Source organism: Daphnia pulex, chromosome 12 (genome assembly GCF_021134715.1).
Source record: "Daphnia pulex isolate KAP4 chromosome 12, ASM2113471v1".
NCBI classification, from domain to species: Eukaryota; Metazoa; Arthropoda; class Branchiopoda; order Diplostraca; family Daphniidae; genus Daphnia; species Daphnia pulex.
This window is the reverse complement of record NC_060028.1, coordinates 5,982,153-6,002,007: the sequence shown is the minus strand read 5'-3', so window position 1 is coordinate 6,002,007 and position 19,855 is coordinate 5,982,153. Positions and strand designations below refer to the sequence as shown.

The 19,855-nt window shown below is 38.9% G+C and overlaps 4 protein-coding genes across 4 annotated transcripts; 2 read left to right on the top strand and 2 right to left on the bottom strand.

The window, feature by feature from the left end:
• Positions 1–814: 814 nt before the first annotated feature.
• On the bottom strand, positions 815–3,055 carry LOC124209807 (protein AATF-like). The gene is made up of 6 exons (XM_046608003.1): positions 2,850–3,055; positions 1,976–2,787; positions 1,848–1,915; positions 1,382–1,778; positions 1,159–1,310; positions 815–1,096 (listed from the first exon to the last, which is right to left on the bottom strand). Exons 1-6 carry the CDS (start codon positions 2,938–2,940, stop codon positions 895–897), a joined length of 1,722 nt encoding a protein of 573 aa, XP_046463959.1. The 5' UTR covers positions 2,941–3,055; the 3' UTR covers positions 815–894.
• A 74-nt stretch (positions 3,056–3,129) lies between these two features.
• Positions 3,130–6,358, top strand: LOC124209808 (sorting nexin lst-4-like). Its single transcript, XM_046608004.1, has 10 exons — positions 3,130–3,328; positions 3,485–3,646; positions 3,797–3,904; positions 3,972–4,332; positions 4,411–4,563; positions 4,630–4,864; positions 4,937–5,080; positions 5,144–5,339; positions 5,393–5,599; positions 5,678–6,358. The coding sequence occupies exons 1-10, from the start codon at positions 3,317–3,319 to the stop codon at positions 5,723–5,725; spliced, it is 1,626 nt and encodes a 541-aa protein (XP_046463960.1). The 5' UTR covers positions 3,130–3,316; the 3' UTR covers positions 5,726–6,358.
• Positions 6,359–6,376: 18 nt separating this feature from the next.
• On the bottom strand, positions 6,377–9,521 carry LOC124209809 (very-long-chain 3-oxoacyl-CoA reductase-B-like). The gene is made up of 6 exons (XM_046608005.1): positions 9,065–9,521; positions 8,613–8,659; positions 8,460–8,535; positions 7,710–8,047; positions 6,814–7,026; positions 6,377–6,732 (listed from the first exon to the last, which is right to left on the bottom strand). The coding sequence occupies exons 1-6, from the start codon at positions 9,210–9,212 to the stop codon at positions 6,586–6,588; spliced, it is 969 nt and encodes a 322-aa protein (XP_046463961.1). The 5' UTR covers positions 9,213–9,521; the 3' UTR covers positions 6,377–6,585.
• A 4,631-nt stretch (positions 9,522–14,152) lies between these two features.
• Positions 14,153–19,831, top strand: LOC124208930 (cytosolic 10-formyltetrahydrofolate dehydrogenase-like). The gene is made up of 18 exons (XM_046606795.1): positions 14,153–14,371; positions 14,900–15,038; positions 15,508–15,742; positions 15,823–15,877; positions 15,945–16,055; positions 16,591–16,695; positions 16,830–17,084; positions 17,146–17,646; positions 17,719–17,834; positions 17,914–18,044; positions 18,110–18,200; positions 18,279–18,305; positions 18,377–18,543; positions 18,606–18,799; positions 18,868–18,987; positions 19,052–19,302; positions 19,365–19,564; positions 19,635–19,831. The coding sequence occupies exons 1-18, from the start codon at positions 14,363–14,365 to the stop codon at positions 19,688–19,690; spliced, it is 2,763 nt and encodes a 920-aa protein (XP_046462751.1). The 5' UTR covers positions 14,153–14,362; the 3' UTR covers positions 19,691–19,831.
• The last annotated feature ends 24 nt before the right edge of the window (positions 19,832–19,855 follow it).

The window sequence follows — 19,855 nt, the reverse complement described above, 5'->3', positions numbered from 1 at the left end:
TTTATTGTTATCCCCCCTTAAAGTACCCTAATTTGCATGGAGCTCTATGCATGGTGTTCCCATTTTCCAAATCTTAGGGATTCATTTAAAATCTACCCTTCCATTGATCGAAAAAATCTAAAAAAGAAATAGCTTAATGCTCTCCATAATGGCTACGGCCAAAAAAAATTCGTCTCGTTCCGACGAAAATTTGATTTTTGGGAACGCCGAGAAAAAACGCCTTTCTCCACAAGGTTCTCTCGCGTGTTCCCAAACTTTAGGTAGGTACAGTATCGTCCAAAAAAATCCGAACGCACCTCTTTTTCAAAAGCCCAGTTTAGTGTATATTTTTTGTTTTTAGCTTTCAAGACTTCATATTATGTGTAGAATGAATTGTTTTACAAAGTTCATTTTTTAGGATTAAGAAAAAAATCTCGAAGAATTTTAAAAAAAGAAAGAAAGAGACCATGGTGTTCGGATTTTTTTGGACGATACTGTACTGTATTTACAAAATAATTACAAAAGATATTGACCGTAATGGAAGATGCTTTAGAATGCATTTTATGTAGTATATTAGCGTATTAGATCACGGGTAATCTCTCTTGCCTGTTGCCTTCTTATAACAAATATCGACTACATGAAACGTCCCAAATCAGACACTAGGTAAGGTTTTTGCTTTAGTTTTAGGTTTATGCTTATGCGAGTGCTCGTACGTTATACAGCTATTATTGCATTACTTTTAGGTTTGTGCGTTCCCTGAAAAGTGCCGCGAACGGCTTGCCATAATTTCTTGAAGCCTACATTAGAATACTTTAACAAAAACAATGTAGAAAAATAGGCTGTTCGCACACACGAGACTGAAAGTTTATTTAGACGTCTTATATAAAGAACATACATAAAAGACAGTCATCACAATTACTTAACAGTAGGCCCTGACCCGAACAACGAGGCAAACAGCTCATTTTTGGCAATGTCATTCCATGAAGCCTCAGGATACGGAGCCATGAAGGAAACAAGTTTAGGATGCACCTGATATCGAAGTCTTCGTCCTTTGCTTGCCTTTGAATCGACTTTTCGTTTGGCTTTCGATCGCAACTTTTGAATTTCTAACCATTGCCTGCATTTAAAGTTCACACTTAGAAACAACATGTATTAGATACAACACCAAACGCTACTAACCTTCCAAGAGCAATTTGATTTGAGCCAGCTTCGCCAGTTTTTTTTTCAATTAACTCACGAAGTAATTGATGATAGAAATCATCGTCATCATAAATTTCAGGATCGAATTCTTCATAATCGACTTCTTTAGTTTCGGGTAAATGTTGGTCATCCTAAGGAGAATTACTCAATAATTACTTGAACATATTAAGGGGTAAAAAACGATTGTTAGCTATCAAATTACTTGTATGTGTTCCTCTCCTTTTCCATTAATTGTATTTTCCTTGGGACTGAGTTTAGAAATAGATCCCAGTATGCGATAGGTAGATCTCTTTATCCGTGTACGATTTATCAACCGTTGCTTGTCGCTAAGGATACCCTCAATTTGTTTCAAGATAGATTGATCAAAAGCCCCAAATCCGGCTTTGCTTCCAGACCCCGTTCTCCCTGATGCTAATCTTGTTTTTTCATTCCACATGTTCAGTGTACGATGCCAAAAACCGCGCAATTTTTCGTGTCTTTCTCCAATCTCGGATTCATATCCGACTATTTTTTGTTTTTTGCGCTTTGGTCCTCCATCATCAATGTCCTCGTCGTCTTCTCCAGCTTCTTCGTCAGTGTCACTTGGAATTTCTTCATCACTATTTGACAAGGAAACACTTTTAAATTTTAATTAATGCCTTTTAAACTGAAAAATTAACATTTAATACCTGCCCTCTTCGTTAGACTTTCGTTGCGTTAATGCTTTTGTTTGTGGATTAGATTTAAGAAGAAGCTCCTGAATTTTTAATTTTTTTATTATTTTAAGTAATTTAAAATACAATAAAACAGGAATTACCTCTAGCTCAAGGCAGTTGTCCAATAATGATTTAATAGCTGCCTGAGCACCTTGACCTGCTGCAACAAAATGGTTTTCTCCACTTGCTTTAGTAAAAAGCTTGTAATTTGAAGGAGCTTGAGGTAACTGATTACATAAATTTATTCCTTTATGCATCTTTATACGACACTCAAGAAGATGATCCCATAATGAGAGTTGATTTTGGATAGATTTTCCCTTGTTTATATCATTATCATGAGAATTTTTTGACATTTTTTTAACTTTTTCATTTTCTTCTCCTTCACTGTCATCTACACTTCCAATGTCTCCTTCCTCTTCTTCCTCCTCTTCTCCCTCCTCTTCACCCTCCTCTTCACCCTCCTCTTCACCCTCCTCTTCACCCTCTCCTTCTTCAAAATCAGCTTCTTCGTCATCTTCAGATTTATTCAATTCACTTTCATTACTATCTTCTTCATGAATATCAGATTTCAATGAACCACTTTCGTCTTCTGATTCCTGGAAGATGTTGGGTTTCTCTGATTTGTTGTTTGTTTCTTTCATGAATTTGTTCTTAAATTCCAGAATATTTTCTTCCCCACTTTCATTATCAGATTCTAAAGATGACTCAGAACTTTTGTAGCCTTCTCCTACAGGAGAATTTAGATCTTTGCGACTGACACGCTTCCCAGCATATCGGCTATCTGAAACAGCTAATAATTCCACATTCTTTTGGCGTAGATTAGATTTATTTTTTGGTGCTTTATTCTTAACCACCTGAGTGTTATCATACGACTCATATTGGTCATCAAAGGACTCCAGCCTTGCTTTACTTTCTAGAAAGATTAGAAACACTTTAAGAAAAACAAGTAGGTGTTATTTTGTTTCAATTTGTTACCTTCGTTATATTCATCTTCTGGATCAGCAAACTGAGGTGTTGGATTGGCAAGTTCGGCTAATCTTTCACTTAGGGATTTGCCTTTCGACATTTCATAAATAAATGTTTCACAATGTATACATTTAAGTTTCAGTATTCTAAAATAATTGATACCGCGTGTCGCGTGTTTTACTACCAATACACGTTGCAGACGAATTCGAACAATCGTACTTCTTTTGTTTTTCTTTCAAACCAATGCAGTTAATATCTTTCTACAGTAGATGGCATTACTTACTAGACAGAAGAAACATTAGGGCCTTAAAATGTCACTCGGGTCTCAGATTTTGTAACTTATCGTTTGGTTTCAGATTCAGCTCTGCTCATCACTGACTCATTCCTCTCAGCTGTTATTAGGGGGCGAGACGAAATCAGTTTGACAGCACACAGCAGCAGGGGTATTGTAAAAAGCTGAGTTTTTATTCTTCGAGATGGCTGGTCAGGTAACTTTTGAGTTTTGATTCCGGTTTTTCTAATTATCAGTTTCGTCTTCTAGTTAGAACTATAAATTTTCTCACTCCTGTAACTGCTGTTACCATTTCATTAACCATATCCGGTTTCGAAACCAGTTTAATTTACAAAATGAATCGTTTTTCTAGGCGCGCGTCCTTTATGATTTTGAAGGCCAGCCTGGCACATCTGAACTATCTATTGTTACTGGTGAAGTTCTAACTGTCACTAGTAAGGATGTTGGTGAAGGATGGTGGGAAGGTAGTAATCAACGTGGAGTTAGTGGAATATTTCCTGCAGCCTACGTTGAGGTATGAATTTCTTCCTACTCCTGTTATGTCATGCATGCTAGTGTAAAACCAGAAAAGAATTTTGTATCATTTGGATTTTTCTGTATTAATAACATGTAAATTGAATTATTTTAAACCTCAAAAAACCATTTTATTGTATTAATTCAACAGGCTATTGAACAAAATTACAATGCACCTCCTGCTATGCCTCCTCCTCCATTGCCCCAGATATACGTAGAGGAAAATGTAGCTCCAGCGATTCAACAGCAACAATCACAGGTATTCCAAAAACATTGTGGAGATTCCTGGTAACTGTATTAATAAGGTATTTTCAATCTACTTCCAGTACGACGATGATTGGGATGACGACTGGGATGATGACGTTTCTGAAGCCAACCAAGGTAGCAATCCGGGAAACCCTGCTGCAGGTGGGAGAAGCAATAGCGACGTTGGTAGTGCGCTTGATGTCAACATGGCAGGGTTGAAATTGGGAGACGGTAAAGGAACCGTTCGTAAAAATTTGAACCGGTTTTCTCACTTCGTTAAAACTGGCGGAGAAGCTTACATTCTGGGGGCAAACAAAGTGACGTCCACTGATAGTGACCAAATCCACATCATCGAAACCAACAACGGTATCACATGGGCTCCGAATCCTCAACCTTACTCGTGTGTAGTGGCTTCACCAAAGAAAGAATCAAAATTGAAAGGTAATATTTTTACAACCTAGTCGACTAATTTTTAAATATAATTTAATGTGTCAACTTGTTTCTATGTTTTCATCGTAGGCCTAAAAAGTTTCATTGCCTACCAGTTGACACCGTCGTTAAACAATATCCAGGTTTCTAGGCGATACAAACATTTCGATTGGCTTCACGAAAGACTTGTGGAAAAATTTTGCATCATTCCCATTCCTCCCCTTCCAGACAAGCAAATTTCTGGTGATTTCTTATATTTGTAGAATTTTTGGTTGAAGTCGATTTGCTGAACTTGTGTACTTAAAATAGGTCGGTATGAAGAACAATTTATCGAGCGAAGACGTCTACAGTTGCAATCATTTGTTAGCCGTGTGTGTGACCACCCAATTCTCTCACGCTCCGATGTCTGGTTGCACTTTTTAACGTGCACAGATGCCAAACGATGGAAAACGGGCAAGCGGAAAGCTGAAAAAGACGAAGTAATTGGCGCCGCAATCTTTGGTGTTGTACAAGTACCAGAAAAGTCGCTTGACCCACTACAACTGTAAGTTTTTGTTGTTGTTTTTTTTTTTTTCAACTGTTTATTTGATCGCTTTTACATTTTTCTTGATCATAGTGACTCTCAGACCGAAGCTTTTGGGCGTTTCGTGCAGTCGTTTGATACAGCTGTCCGCATGATGCAAAGCAACTTTGCCGAACAAGTAAAACGGCAGCAAGGTCCATATAAACGCGACTATCAACGTGTTGGCCAATCATTCAGGTAGGTTTCAAAGAGAAGTGCTCCGCCCTTGTATTGTTGTTAACCAACTGTTTGTCTCTGTAGAACTCTTGGCACGGCTATGGAATTGCTAGAGACAGCTCCTCTGACCAGAGCACTTTCCCATACTGCTGACACGTATGATCAGATAGCTCTTCTTTGTGAGGACCAACCACGATTGGATTTCGAGCCGATGGGAGATTTACTACACGATTATCGTGGACTACTTGCCTCATTTCCCGACATCATTACCGTCCACAAGGTAACCCAGCAATTTCGGCAATTTTTAAAACAATACTAATTTTTAATTTATAGGGGGCCCTTCAAAAGCGGCGCGAGTTGGAACGCTCCGCATCTGAGGGTAAAACGGAAAGCACCGTTGTAGTTCGTGCTCAACAACGAACAGATGTTGTTTCCTACACGCTACTGGCTGAAATGTCCTATTTCCATCAACAACGTGTTCACGATTTTAATGCAGCCGCAAAAATCTTCCTACAGGAACAGATCACTTACTATCAAAAGGTTATTATTTATTTTTCCTTTTTTTTCTTTTTGCAACTTCTCTACTAATACCAGATGTTTGAAATGTATTTCATTTAGATTGTCGATCATCTGCAGTCCACCTTATCCCAGTACAAGGATGTCTAAGAAAAAACAACAACCGCAGTACTCGGATTTTAAAAGTCGCATTATTTTTTTTTAATTCCATTCCTTCATGCGAATGAACGAAGTTTCTCCTAATTACTTTGGAATCCTGGCCGCCACGGATTTTATCTTTTGTTTTCTTTCTTACGGGAAACATTCCCTCAGATGGTTTGAAAATAGTCGCATGTTAAAATTCTTTTTGCTTACTTTGTTGTTTCGCTTTTTCTTCTACGTAGCTACGTTGTCTATCTTCATGAGCGGGCAACCGATTTACGAAGCCATTCTTCCAAATTGGCAAGAACGAAGGCTATCAAGTGCAAACAGTGTCATAGTCAGACTGTGTTTCTGTGTGCAGCTCACTGCCGAGTTTTCGTTACACGAGAGTTGTCGTTATTCAGAGAGAAACGGTAGAGTTGTGTAGATGAGAAAAATGGTTTAACGTGCACATTGCTCGCGAGTCTTAAAAGTTTATGTGCTGTTAATAAGTTGAGAAGCACAAGAACCATAACAGTGAGCTTCTATGTCATTTACATTTTCCTATTCAATTGTCATTCAAGTTTGTCATCTCCATCGATGGTGCGCTTAGCCAGCCTTACTTTTCAAATGGTACGGAATACATAAAATTTGTATCGATAATATCATAACCTGACAGAATATTGTGTATGAATTTTTATTAATGATTAGCCGGTGAAAAAGAAGAACAATTATGTGAGCCTAGAATTGATACAGTCATAGTCATTTACACAACAATGAGCAGAAGAAAGCGTGAAGAGCCTTAAGGCTACTACTGCCTTTTGATGGATTCGATGAAGTGTGGAATGAAAATCTATTGGATCGGCTGGACTCCAACAACATTAGTCCCGTTAAGCGTCTTTTCGGGGTTTGACTTCCGCCATCTTGAGTCGCTGCTGGCGCCTAACAGCCCGTGTGCGGATGGAAAAGAGACCGTACCAGGCGACGCGTTCAACGACCGGTCGCACGAAACTCAGTGCCACGTTGTAAAAGCCGATCTAAAATAATTCCCAACCAGTAAAAGATTAGATATACACAATAAAAATAAATCAAAGCTGATAAGAAAAAACACGTTATACCTGAATCTTGTGAACCCAGTAACCGGGAGAAGATACTTCAAGCCCAAGTGTGTTCATGTGACCCCGGACAAACTGGGTAGGACTGGGTACGGTCAGACTGGACTTGAATTTGCTCATGTTTGTGGCCACAAAGCTGGGCAGCACGCATTGCACCGTCACACCAAAATGTTGAGTTTCCAGTGACAGATCACGACTGAATTTCTCGACGAATGCCTGAAAATCCAACAAAACCGCCAGTATGAAAGACCCGCCGGGCATCGAATTAAGACTGCGTGACGTAATTGGTTACAAAAGCAACCCACAACATTTTTTTTTTCGTTGATGATTTCAGTCTTCATTCGGTGCCTGAAGCTATTTTGTCCAAACACGCCTATAATTTTCAAGGTTTTTCGCAAAATCCTACCAGTTGCTGCGTGTATACTTCCAGCAGTTAAAACATGATAAGTGACTGGAAAATAAATTTTTTCTAATAAACAATAAAATATCCCATTTTCAAGGTCCTGAGTCACATCTTTGTAAAGAACTAAACATAGTCTCGCAAATGATGACCAGGAAAAATGCAGAACTGTTTTAGATTTTCATTTCATTTTCCTCTTTTTGAAATTAAACTTGTCGAATATTTATCCCTATTGTTATCTGTATAAAGCCGAAGGCCATCACTCGATTATAGACCTAAAGAAAGGCCCGACTACCTAATTAAAATGCTGTACCAACATCGACAGATTATTCCTACAAAGGGTGATTATCTGATTTGCTACTATCTAACATCCTCATTTACCCCGAATCCGCCTTCCCCATAGATTCCCATGATGAAAAGATATTCTATGAGGGTCAATAGGTTAATGTTCTCCATAGTGGCACAGGGCCAAACGTGATACTTTCCCAACTCCCTTTACCTTGGTGCTGGAGTACATGGAGAGTAGCGGGGACGGTAGAACAGCAGATGCGGATGAGACGTTGAGGATAAGGCCTTTACGCTTCTCGGCCATTTTGGGCAACAAGAGGAGCGTCATGCCAGTGACCGACAGAATATTGCAGTGCATCAATCTTGTGCAAAAGGCTCCCGCATCGGGGAGATAGCAGAGGAATTCCGGATAATTATAGGACATGCCGACATTGTTGACCAATACGCCAATATCCAAGTCTTGCAGTTGTGCACCGATGCGGTCGTAGATCTCCCGTCCGCTGGTGAAGTCCACGTCTATAACGCGAGTCTTGACTCCGTATTGGGTTTCTGCAGAGACAAGTCAACGCATACCAATTAGTTGTGTATAGCGGAGACAACGACCAAGAAAAGTAAACGAACGAAGCGAATTAGGACCGTAACGTACTCGGGGCAACACACTCGTCTTTTAGTTTATTGACCGTACTTCTCACACTCGTATAGAAAGAGAGAGAGCGAAGCAGTCAAGCACAAACTTCGTTGTCTTTCCAAAATGGCCTCATATGTGTTCCAGGTTCTCGAGGAGAACCCATTGGGTCATTGCCCTTTGGGCCTGGGTTGAAATGACCTGCTATACCAACTCTTCAGTCGGGGGCTTCCTGACTATTTTCTCCTAGACTACTTAAGAATTTCTCCCCTCCGATTGTTTTAAATTAAAATAGAAAAGGGGGGAGAAAGAGAGCCAGCGGGGATCTAGACTTACCAATCTCACGTGCAACATTTTGGAGCTTGAAGAGCGACCGGCTGACAAGTACAACATTCAAACCTTGTCTGGCAAACTGGATAAATAAAAATATTCCAATGTCCTTATTATTTGACAATTTATTCTTTGAATTAATAAAATACGGAAAATTACCTCTTCGGCGTATGCTCGTCCAATTCCATCAGTTGCCCCGGTGATGACTAAAATAATAAAAACAAATTCAAAATGTTACCGACAGGTTTTGTTACAACTTAATAAACTGGTAGTTCGTTTAATGACAAGTTTGGTATTAAAGTATCTTTGGTCGGCGTAATGTAGGTCAGAAATGTAGGTAAACAGGTTGGGGGGGGGGGGAAACATTTTTTAGTTAGGACGGTGGCCTGAATCTTCCTTCTTTCGTAACCGTGGCGAAAAATGAGGAACAGTTCAGTAAGGCACTTTTACCTGGATATAATGGAAAGAAGCCAAGATGCCTTTTTGGGTTTTTTTTAGTGGGATACACAAGAGGAAGTAGAGGGGTTTTAAAAAAGTACAGTTGTGACCCATAGACTGGTGTGCAACTATGAGGTAAGAGAAAATGTAAGGGTCGAGGGCAATGAACTCACCAGCCCACGAGCCTAGTTTCTTGACGTCGATGGAACGGCCTAACGCATTTCCCAAGTAGCACGTGTATAGCAAGTTGAACAAGGCACTGACGATGCTCCAGAGTAAATAGATGCAGAAGAGAAAACCAATCACTTCCAAAGCACTCATTTTTCTTTGGCTTTCACAACCGTAATATCAGCCGGTGCAGCAAAAATGTCAAACGTCAGATGCCCAACTGTCAAAAAACGAGAAATTATAGTTTTTCACTTTGCAAAAACGTCAAACTGGCATTCGAAATCAGAGCTCAACAATCTAAGAAATATCCAAATAATTCTCGACACTGCCAATAATTGTTTTAATATGGACGTATCAATAAGACTCGGAAGCCTCCATCGTCAACTTTTGACTGTATTGAGGAACAACAACTGGCTGGATTATACAGAACGGAAAGTATCCCTGGCGTCAAGTGTAGACGAAGCAGTAAATCGTGCCAGGAAAACGCCCACAAGTTGGGCGTCTGTTGGCAATTTCTACAGATAGTATCTCTATCAAAATAACATCAGATACGCATACAAATCAAATTGTGATTCCGACTAAATAAATAAATGTGAAGTCAAAACTGTTTTTCCTTTCAGGAAAGTGGAGTTCGGTCACTGACATTTCGGGATAAAAAGCCATGGTATATTTGTTCTGTTTAGCAACAACTTTTGAAACCGACAAGGTAAAAAGAGAGATGCAAAAATCTTCACATTTTGCCGCATTCTGCACGACTGCTCGTGAAATCGATTGCAAAACTTTATCGTATGAGAAAAAGCTGTCCTTCTCCTATGACCACCTTATGACGGTTTTCTTTTATTGGCCAAGAATTTAACCATCACATTTCTACATTATTAGAGGTGGGAAACTTTTATTGAAAGTGTTTTACAACAGTCATCGTTGCACACGAGTTGTCGTTCATTTTTACAGAAATGGGACACTTCGTGTGATAATCGTCTACCTCAAACATGCATGTCTTATGACGTGAATATCTTTTAAAGTTAATAAATCCCAAAACAAAACAAAAAACAGGCCATAACTAATAAAAATAATAAAATGTTGGATATTTGTTTGTAATACAAGGTCCCTTTGAGACAGAGTTAGCAAGTCTTTGGTTGGCTCAAACTCTTGGAATAATGACGAGCCAAAAAGAAGACAAAACAGTCATTAACTTTTTTTTGTTCTTAATCTAGTTACTGCAAATTTGCAAAATAAATCTAAGAAATCATTAACTCATAGTCGGTGGATAACGCAAGCACACCACACGCATTGATCGATCCTCCGAGGACTTGGCCGAGCCAGTCAATCATGCCATTGGCCAATATCCTTTCTCTTCTTTGCATGCTTCTTTGTAACGATCTCAATTATAAAGGACCAAATCTAATGAGCTATCATTAGAAATATACAACAAATCGATGTGTTATTTATTGATACATATATGCCGTTTAAATATTCAGTAGCCAGATGTTGCAGAAATATTATCATATGGCTATTCTATAATCCCCGTCATAAACAATGGATAGCCACCGTCAGATGACCGGATTCTAAATTGTAAAGCTATTGACAGGAAATGCGTCGTTACAGTACAGCAATCGAGCAGTCGACCAGAATTTCCCTTTGATGTCGATAAAGACCTTGATGCTATGTGCTCGGAAGTCAAACCCGTTCTCATGCTGGCGAGACGTTGACTGACGCATGCAGTGTTCTTGAAATAGTCAAATGTGCGTGTATAAAAAAAATACCTTGTATTGAATTAAGCGAAATCAAGGCGTTTTCAGTTTTATGTAAAAGGGTATTCATTTCACAATGCGTGGCATTATTTGAGCTCGCATTTGCGGAAGAACGAAAACTAAATTAGCGAAATTGAAAATTCAATGGGTGTTTATTATTTACAAGGAATTCCGTAAAGCGTTAAATTGAATTGGATGGATGGGCTGTGCGGCACAGCCGCTGTGCCGTTTGATTGATTAATCATTTGCGTCTTTGGCATGTACCATACCCAAAACTTCAACAACATATATGTTCACAAACAGGTTTCCTCTTTTCTTTCTTTCTTTTTTCATATATAAGCATCTAATATACAGAAGCATGATACAAAAAGTCAGGTGCAAGGTCAGGTGGTACAGAAGTTATTATAGCCTAATGCATGTTGGCATCCTCGAATGTTGATGATGAATTCCGTCAAAGCCTAATTCTAGCAATCTTCTAAGTAACCAAGCCGCCTTCGTCCAATTGTCACGTAACAGCAATTAGCCTGCCTTTGAGCAAAAGAAGGTTTGTTAGCCTATGGCAGAACTTTTTTTTTTCAAATAATACAAGTGCGCATTTATAGGCCTTTGGGTAGAAATTCAATCAACAAAAGCCGGCGTTAATCTATAGGTACCCAACCAACCATTTTGTAAAATTAAGAACGCGTCGTTAAGCTCAGTATATAAACCTTTCAAACCCAATGGTAATGCCTTGCGTGGAATAGCGCTTTCTTATTGGCCAACAACTCTGAATTCGTCGAGTTTCCTTTTTGTTGATCATGTTTTTGTTATGCGATGATTTTTTTAACGAATTGCGACTGAATTTCCGTCTCTGCCTTGAAACGCAAGTAGACGATCCTTCGTTATAGCATTATTTCTTCAAGGGTAAGTGGCAATATTGAATAGCCACACCATGAAGAAGAGAATAAAATTCGAAGCAAACAAAAAGTAGATTTTGTAATCGCGGTTAACCACTGATCTTTACCATAGAGAAAACAAGTAAACAACCAGCGCGGTAGCGATTGTGCTGTATGGGGCTCTTCGGGATCTGTTTTATTTAGCCGATTTATCTGGCAACGCAGCATGGCGCCAGTCTTTTTTGAGGGAAGAACGGGGAGAAGAGGGAGAATGGGACGAGTGGGAGGGAGGAGGGCGTACGAAAAAAAAGGGGACCCACGTTTCCTCTTCTCCCCCATTCGTCCCATTCTCCCTCTTCTCCCCGTTCTTCCCTCAAAAAAGACTGGCGCCATGCTGCGTTGCCAGATAAATCGGCTAAATAAAACAGATCCCGAAGAGCCCCATATTCGGTACGCAACAGTGCAGCTGTTGAATCTGAGAACTCTAATTCGGAAGGATAAAAATTTTCTCTTCAATGTAAAAGCAGCACTATTAAAGGGTTTTGCAAACAAAAATCGCCCCGGATTTCCCAGACGTCTATTGTTTAGAACTCTTCGTTTAGAATATCTAGTACGTTCGGTCTCCACTTTCTTGTTACGGAAGTTTTCTTTTCAGCGTCTTGGTAGAACGAATCTATTTTGAAACAGTGCAAAATAATAAAGGAATTTCTTAAGTGCAATTAAGAAAGTGATTTTGAAAGGCGTTTCTTAATTGCACTTAAGAAATTCTTTTCAAAATTACTTTACTATATATCATTTGAGCGTCTGAAGGTGTCACACTGCGTATTAGTCATATCGAGTTTCAATTTTAAAAAATTCGGTCCAAGTCATTTTTGCCGTATTGTTTCGACCAAAAAACTCACCAATGCTCTTTGCTGAGTCTCTATATTCCTTGAGATAATAATTACATGTTTTATGTTTTGAAATTTAAAAGGCCAAGGTGAAGTGTACTATTAACTAGAGGATGTATGGTTGTAAACAAAGAAACACGCAAAGATGCGCACAGTAAATTATGGTGCGTCCTTGTTCCATTCACCATACACATAATATTACGCCGTGGCCGTGGAGTTTGTTTCTATGCAAAAAAGAATATAAATGTGTTTATTTCTTTTTAGACTGAAAATATTTTTCTGGTTTACTTTTATTTCTTTAAAAATAAAGTTGATATTAAAAAAAAAATGAGAATGTTGATGAGTTACACCGGCAGTAGTCTCGTGGTCGTTTCTCCACGTGATTACGCACTTCAACAGGTTTATCGGAACTCGGAAGGTCATGAACACGCTCAACCGGTTTTCATACAAACAACAATTCAGTACCCGAACGTGCTATCATATTTCAACTAACCAAAGGGAAAATCTTGTTTTTGTAAACAAACAATAGCTAAACTTAATGAATCAATCGAAATACTATTGTGAAACTGAAATTATAAAAGTATTTACCATTATTTTGGTATGTTGGAGTCCCAGTTTTTTTTAAAGAAAAGTTTCAAAATAAATATGCAAATCAAGCTGGCTTTCAGGCCGTTGAAGAAAAATGTCTCGTACCAAAGATGGCAATCATAGTGCACGAAGCACGAAGTGTGCTACAACACCTGCTGGCCAGCTGCCTAAGGCTTCCTCTTTTAGTGCGGTTTTTTTCTTTTTTGCTGTCTCGCTGCCAAGTATTTTTCTTTTTATTAATTTTTAAGCGTGGCCTATTTAAAGGTTAGAAGCGTGCACATCTCTGCACAGTGACTCGGGACTTTTGGGATAAGATATTGTATGCAATGCGACGTTTCGAAAATGCTGAAAGACTGTTGGTAAACTTTCTAAGTAAGTAAGGTTTTATTGTAAAATGTGGAAAATCAAATAATTCTTTTTTCTACTTTTTCCAACAGACTCTTTTATGTTTCATTGACAATATAAAAGAGCATTAGATAGAGAAAGGGGAATACCCTAAATCGTGCAGTAACTTTTGCATTTAAGATAATTTGCATTTGGTTATTATTAGGAAGTTTATTTCGAATTACAGTGATTTTACTAACGATGTGAGAACGCATAAGCAAACTTCATTAAAAAGAAATGTCTATCGGTGAGTCTAGCAGATACAAACTTTGACCGCTTTGGCAATTTTCAGCAATTTTTGATTTTTTGGCGGATGTTGAAAATGGACTCTCGGATTTTTAAAAGAAAAGAATTGATCTACGAACGACTTAATCTTCGGTTTTACTTTAAATGTAAAGAAGACGCGCAATAAGCTACAGCGTACTTGTTTTAGTTGTTTTTTATTTGGCCAAGTCTAAAAAATCAATGGCGACATGCAGATTGCTGCAGAATTCAGTAGTTTTTTGGCCACGAAAATTAAAATTGTCCACGTCGAAAGAAAAAGAGCATTCTTCTATGGCGACCGTTAGATGGCGAAAGTAGTTGTTGTTGTGGGAGAACTTTTTATTTTTTTTTATTTTTTGACATGTGCCTCTACCGGGACGTGCACACTGCACAGATATCACAGATATCGTTTAGCGGTTCAAGGTTTCGGTCAAGTCTCTTGGGGGGTAAGACGCATATCGCCACACGGAACTACGTGAATCATCCCTTGATCACACCTCCGAAGTCAATCAATCAGTAGTAACCTTCAGATTTCTACCACAAGCGACGTTATGCAATCTGTAAGTCAATTTTTAGGCTGTCAAGTCTGTTACTAGGTAATCAACTTAGAACACAACCAAATGCGCAGTAGGAGATAGAGGTATGTAGTATCAGTCAAAGACAACACGTAGACCAGTCGGGTGAGTTTGAAAATCTACAGATAATATCTTATTATGTGTAATTGTGTACGGACAATGCCTTATTATTGTCATATTTTTATGGTAACATTTTTAATTCACGTAACATCAATTCCTCGCATTTCCGCTGCATTGTTGGGAATTCCTACTCGATGAAGCCGGAATAATAACAAAATATTACCCCGGGAAATATTGTTTTACGCGTGAATCGAGTTACTCGGTAACTAGTAAGTCTTGACATTTCGGCGTCGACTTGAGGAGGGTTCAGCCATGTTTTCGTGGGGAATGAGGGTAAAGCCTGGAGGGATAAGAAACTCTAAAACTGGAAAGATCTAGTATATACTGGTTTATTCTTGTGTTAAAACCTTTTTGTTTTTCTTTCTTCCGTTTCCTCCCGCTTCTGCTTCTCAGGGGAAAGAAACCTTACACGTCGCCATCATCGGCCAGAGTCTCTTCGCCGTCGAAGTTTACAAAGCCGTCAAATCTAATGGACATCGCATTGTCGGAGTCTTTACTATTCCTGACCAAGGAAGCAAAGAGGATCCGCTTGGTAATACATTTAGTTGATTTAGATTGACATAGAGTAAATTTACGAAATTTACAATATTAAAGGACAATAAAGGTATTGATTCGGATAAAAACCGCAGTTTTTCTTTTTTTAAAAGAAAAATTATTTGAAATTAAAGGAAAACATTAAAAAGCTAAATTTCCACACTGAATTCAAACCAATTTTTTAAACAAAAATTTTAGCTTTGAAAATCGAATTACTCTTTGTGAAATGCACCTATTATGTATCCTCGATAGTATAGTGGTGAGTATCCCCGCCTGTCACGCGGGAGACCGGGGTTCAATTCCCCGTCGGGGAGGATTTCTTTTTTTCGTGTTATTTTTATTTTTTAATCAGTTTATTATTTAGAAGTGCATGTTATAACGATTTCTTAAATTGCAACTTTTTATTCTTGCAAAGTCAGCAGTTATTTTTATATTTACAAACATTTCTGTTTTTCACTTTTTACTAGCAACAACTGCTAGTCAAGATGGCGTGCCTGTTTTTAAGTTCAAGGCTTGGAGACAAAAAGGTCAAATCATTCCGGAGGTGCTGGAGCAATACAAATCAGTCGGGGCCAATCTGAACGTTCTTCCGTTTTGCTCACAATTCATTCCTATGGAAGTAATTGACTATCCGCAGCATAAGAGTATTGTTTATCATCCGTCTATCCTTCCCCGTCACCGAGGCGCTAACGCAATCGCTTGGTATGGATTCCACTTAATTACTTAAATTTCAATCCATTTAATAATTTTTAATCTAAAATATTATTCCATGTCTTTCATAGGACTCTGATCGAAGGAGATGCTAAAGCTGGGTTATCTATTTTCTGGGCCGACGATGTAAGTTAATGGAAATTTCTGGTCAATCGAAGTTGCGCACCGCTTTATTTATGTTTCTATCTTTAAGGGACTTGACACCGGACCGGTGCTGCTTCAAAGAGAATGTGATGTTCTCGAAGACGATACCCTGGATTCTTTGTATAAAAGATTCATGTATCCTGAAGGAATCAAAGCCACGGTAAACTTAAAATTCCATTTTTAAAAAGAGGTCGACGAACTAGATCGTATATAGACCATTGACCTTGTCTGAAATTTGACTTTTTCTTGAAGGCTACATATAGGTCAGTTTTTTTTTACCTGTACATTTCTTAGTTCTATCTTTATTTTTTCAAAGTCAAATCTCTTAGTTTGTGGTACAGCCCACAAAATATGTTCACGTTCAGAAATGAGGTCCCGTGAGAGGAAACCTTGAAACCTCCTCTTTGGGCATTTACGAGAAATGAGGTTAATAAGTTTTCAAAAAGGTCCTTTCAATAGTTTTGCAGAGAAATCTTATATTTAACGACCATAAAGATAAGACAACCAAATTTAAAGAAAAGTAAAGTAAACCTGACCTCACATCATAACATTTTTTTCAAGATAGCCACAAATGATTCTTCCTCCCCTCGCAAAAAAGTAACAGCTGTGTTGTAGAGTTTGCTCTTTAGTGATTTTCAAATTTAGAAGCCATATCGCTGATATTGTGATACTGACTATCAATAATCTGTCGACAGGTGGATGCCGTAGAACTCATTGCCATGGGAACTGCTCCCTTCCTTGTGCAACCATTAGAAGGAGCCACTTATGATCCCGCGCTCAACAAAAAAGATCTTCAACAGGTAATATTCTAATAATTCGGAATTTGACCTCTTTGATGTTAATTCGAAAGAATCAATCTAAGAAGTCGAGTACGGTAAACTTTATCGGCAATTTTCAATTAGAATTGGTTTGTTATTATTACTATTTTGTTTAGGTCAAATTTACTTTAAGCGGCCAACAATTGCACAATTTTATCCGTGGCTTGGATAGTTCACCTGGCGCTTGGACTTGCGTCTCTTTGGAAGAGCCTAATGAATCAACCGTCTGGCAAGAAATCCGTCTTTACGGTTCCCAACTTTTTAAGGAAGCTTCCGTGCCTTCCGGACGACCGATTTATTTCCAAGGAAACGACAAAGCTGGCATACAGTGGGATAATGGAGTGCTTATTCAAGGCCAAGATGGCAAATGGGTAAGAGTTTGTCTATATTGAGATTCAGATTACGTTTGTCTTCAATTTCGGTTTCCTCCAGGTAAATGTGCAACGCATCAGCGTCGAAGGTAAAGTTATGAAGGCGGCCAATTATGGCCAACAAGCGGACAGTTCCGCTTCGGCTGCTGTTGAACTGACGGAAGACGAAAAGGCCAAACAAGAGGTCATTCGTCAAGTGTGGAAGAGCATTTTGAGTGCTGACGTTAGCGACGACACCGATTTTTTCGGTGCCGGAGCAGGTTCGATGGATGTTGTACGACTGGTGGAAGAGCTCAAAGACAAAATTGGCGTCACCTTGGAAAATGAGGACGTATTTATGGCCACTAAATTCAGTGAGCTCATCCAGTGCGTTATCTCTAAGCTACGAGGAGACGGGTCTGATGGATCCGGAAAAATTGAATACGATCCCGTCATTTTGACAGTTAATAACAGGGAAATTCGCTTTCCTCACCAACAATTTATCAACGGAAAATTCATGGATGCCGCCAGTGGGAAAACTACGGCCATCATAAACCCAAACGACGAGTCCGTCATTTGTCATGTAATCATAATCAATTACTTTTTGAAATTCAAGGTGTTACCAGCTGCTTATGTTTTTATTCTTACGTTTCAGGTGTCTAGTGGCGGAGTTGAGGATGTACAAAAAGCCGTGGAAGCTGCCCGATTAGCTTTTGAGGAAGGTGAATGGGGAAAAATGAACGCCCGAGATCGCGGACGTCTTCTTTTCAAGTAAAACATTCCAACGATAGACGATCAAGTTTTTAATCTCAATTCAAATCTCAATAAATTTTTTTCCCAAAAATTTCAGATTGGCTGACTTAATGGAAGAACACAAAGAAGAGTTGGCCACTATCGAATCAATTGATTCGGGTGCCGTGTACACGTTAGCGCTGAAAACTCATGTCGGCATGTCTATCGATACTTGGCGCTACTTTGCAGGTAAGAACGAACATGAAAATGTCATTTTCTTTATTTAGAAACTGTCATTAATTTGTTTTGGTAAGGTTGGGCTGACAAGATTCATGGTTCCACAATCCCAGTGAACAATGCGCGACCAAACAAGAATTTCACCTTTACCAGACGAGAACCTGTTGGGTTTGTTGCATAATTTAGAATTTTCCGACTAGCTACTATAGACTTATCAATAATATCCTTATCTTTTTTTAAACATAGTGTTTGCGGCTTAGTTACACCTTGGAAGTAAGTTTTATTTTATTAATACATCACATATTTTATCCAAATAATCATTGAATTTTTTAAATAATATTAAGTTATCCCCTGATGATGCTTTCGTGGAAAATGGCAGCTTGCTTAGCAGCGGGAAATACAGTGGTTCATAAGCCGGCTGAAGTTTGTCCCTTAACAGCTTTGAAGTTCGCTGAATTGGCTGCTAGAGCTGGAATCCCTCCCGGTGTCATCAATATCGTCACAGGAAAAGGTACGATTTGATTTAAAAACAATTTCTTGGCAGCATGAAAATTTATGTTTTTCCACTTTCAGGAAGTATTATCGGACAAGCATTGGCTGAACATCCGGTGGTAAGGAAACTGGGTTTCACTGGAAGCACAGAAACGGGCAAAATTGTCATGCGTGCCTGTGCCGATTCCAATTTGAAAAAGACTTCATTAGAACTCGGAGGTAAATCTCCGTTCATCATTTTCTCCGACTGCGACATCGATCGAGCTGTCCGCTTGGTAAATTGACTAAAATTCAGAAAAATTCAGAATAACCAAACAATAAATTTCTTTAATTTTTCTTCCAGGGTATGAGTAGCGTGTTTTTCAACAAGGGTGAAAATTGCATCGCTGCCGGTCGTTTGTTTGTGGAGAGAAGCATTCACGACGAATTTGTTAAACGAGTGTTGGTTGAAATCAGCAAAATGGTTTGTAGCTAATAAAGTAAAAAATGCATACAAAAACTAAATCGAGATTTGTGGTAATTGATAGTCTATCGGCGATCCATTGGACCGTGGAACGCAACACGGTCCTCAGAATCACAAAGCGCATTTGGATAAGCTGGTGGAATATTGCGACACTGGTGTGAAAGAAGGAGCGACATTAGTCACTGGAGGCAAACGGGCCGACAGACCGGGCTTCTTCTTTCTCCCGACCGTGTTTACTGATGTGCAAGATCATATGTATATCGCCAAAGAGGAGTCATTTGGACCAGTCATGATCGTTTCTCCATTCGAAAATGGGTAGAAGCCTATTATTCCCATCAATGTTTTCACGTTAATCTGTTTTGTTAATGTTGTTCCAGGGATGTGGATGGTGTTTTGCGTCGTGCCAACGCATCCGAATACGGTTTAGCATCCGGTGTAATCACCCGAGACCTGAGTAAAGCTCTATACGTCACGGAAAAGCTGCAGGCAGGTACCGTGTTCGTCAATACTTATAACAAAACAGACGTGGCAGCTCCATTTGGCGGTTTCAAACAATCTGGATTCGGGAAAGATTTGGGTATGTAAACATATGGTTAGGTCAAATTCGTATCGAGTCAATAATGTTGTTTGCTCTCTATACCTTACAGGTGAAGAAGCGCTGAACGAATACCTAAAGACCAAGTGTGTGACTATTGAATATTGATAGTTTCCATGATATTCCCTACCCCATTATTATTATCTAGCGTAGTCCCTCTAGTAGCTTGTGCAAATTAATGCCCCATCCCATATAGCTGTGCCATTGGTAATTCATATCTATCCAACAGTTCAATAAATGGAGTTTGGTAAAATTCGGATAAAGCGTGGGTAG

Bases quoted from the DNA above. Each gene is read 5' to 3' on its own strand.
- LOC124208930 (XM_046606795.1), top strand. The intron at 15,039-15,507 runs GTAATACATTTA...ACTTTTTACTAG, and splicing joins AAGCAAAGAGGATCCGCTTG to CAACAACTGCTAGTCAAGAT. The intron at 19,303-19,364 runs GTAGAAGCCTAT...ATGTTGTTCCAG, and splicing joins GTTTCTCCATTCGAAAATGG to GGATGTGGATGGTGTTTTGC.
- LOC124209809 (XM_046608005.1), bottom strand. From the start codon at position 9,212: ATGAGTGCTTTGGAAGTGATTGGTTTTCTCTTCTGCATCTATTTACTC. The intron at 8,536-8,612 runs GTAATTTTCCGT...TTATTTATCCAG, and splicing joins GACGAGCATACGCCGAAGAG to TTTGCCAGACAAGGTTTGAA. The intron at 8,048-8,459 runs GTAAGTCTAGAT...TTGTCTCTGCAG, and splicing joins AAATGTTGCACGTGAGATTG to AAACCCAATACGGAGTCAAG.
- LOC124209807 (XM_046608003.1), bottom strand. From the start codon at position 2,940: ATGTCGAAAGGCAAATCCCTAAGTGAAAGATTAGCCGAACTTGCCAAT. The intron at 2,788-2,849 runs GTAACAAATTGA...TAATCTTTCTAG, and splicing joins AGAAGATGAATATAACGAAG to AAAGTAAAGCAAGGCTGGAG. The intron at 1,779-1,847 runs GTATTAAATGTT...CTTGTCAAATAG, and splicing joins AAGTCTAACGAAGAGGGCAG to TGATGAAGAAATTCCAAGTG.
- LOC124209808 (XM_046608004.1), top strand. The intron at 3,647-3,796 runs GTATGAATTTCT...TTAATTCAACAG, and splicing joins TTCCTGCAGCCTACGTTGAG to GCTATTGAACAAAATTACAA. The intron at 5,340-5,392 runs GTAACCCAGCAA...TTTAATTTATAG, and splicing joins ACATCATTACCGTCCACAAG to GGGGCCCTTCAAAAGCGGCG.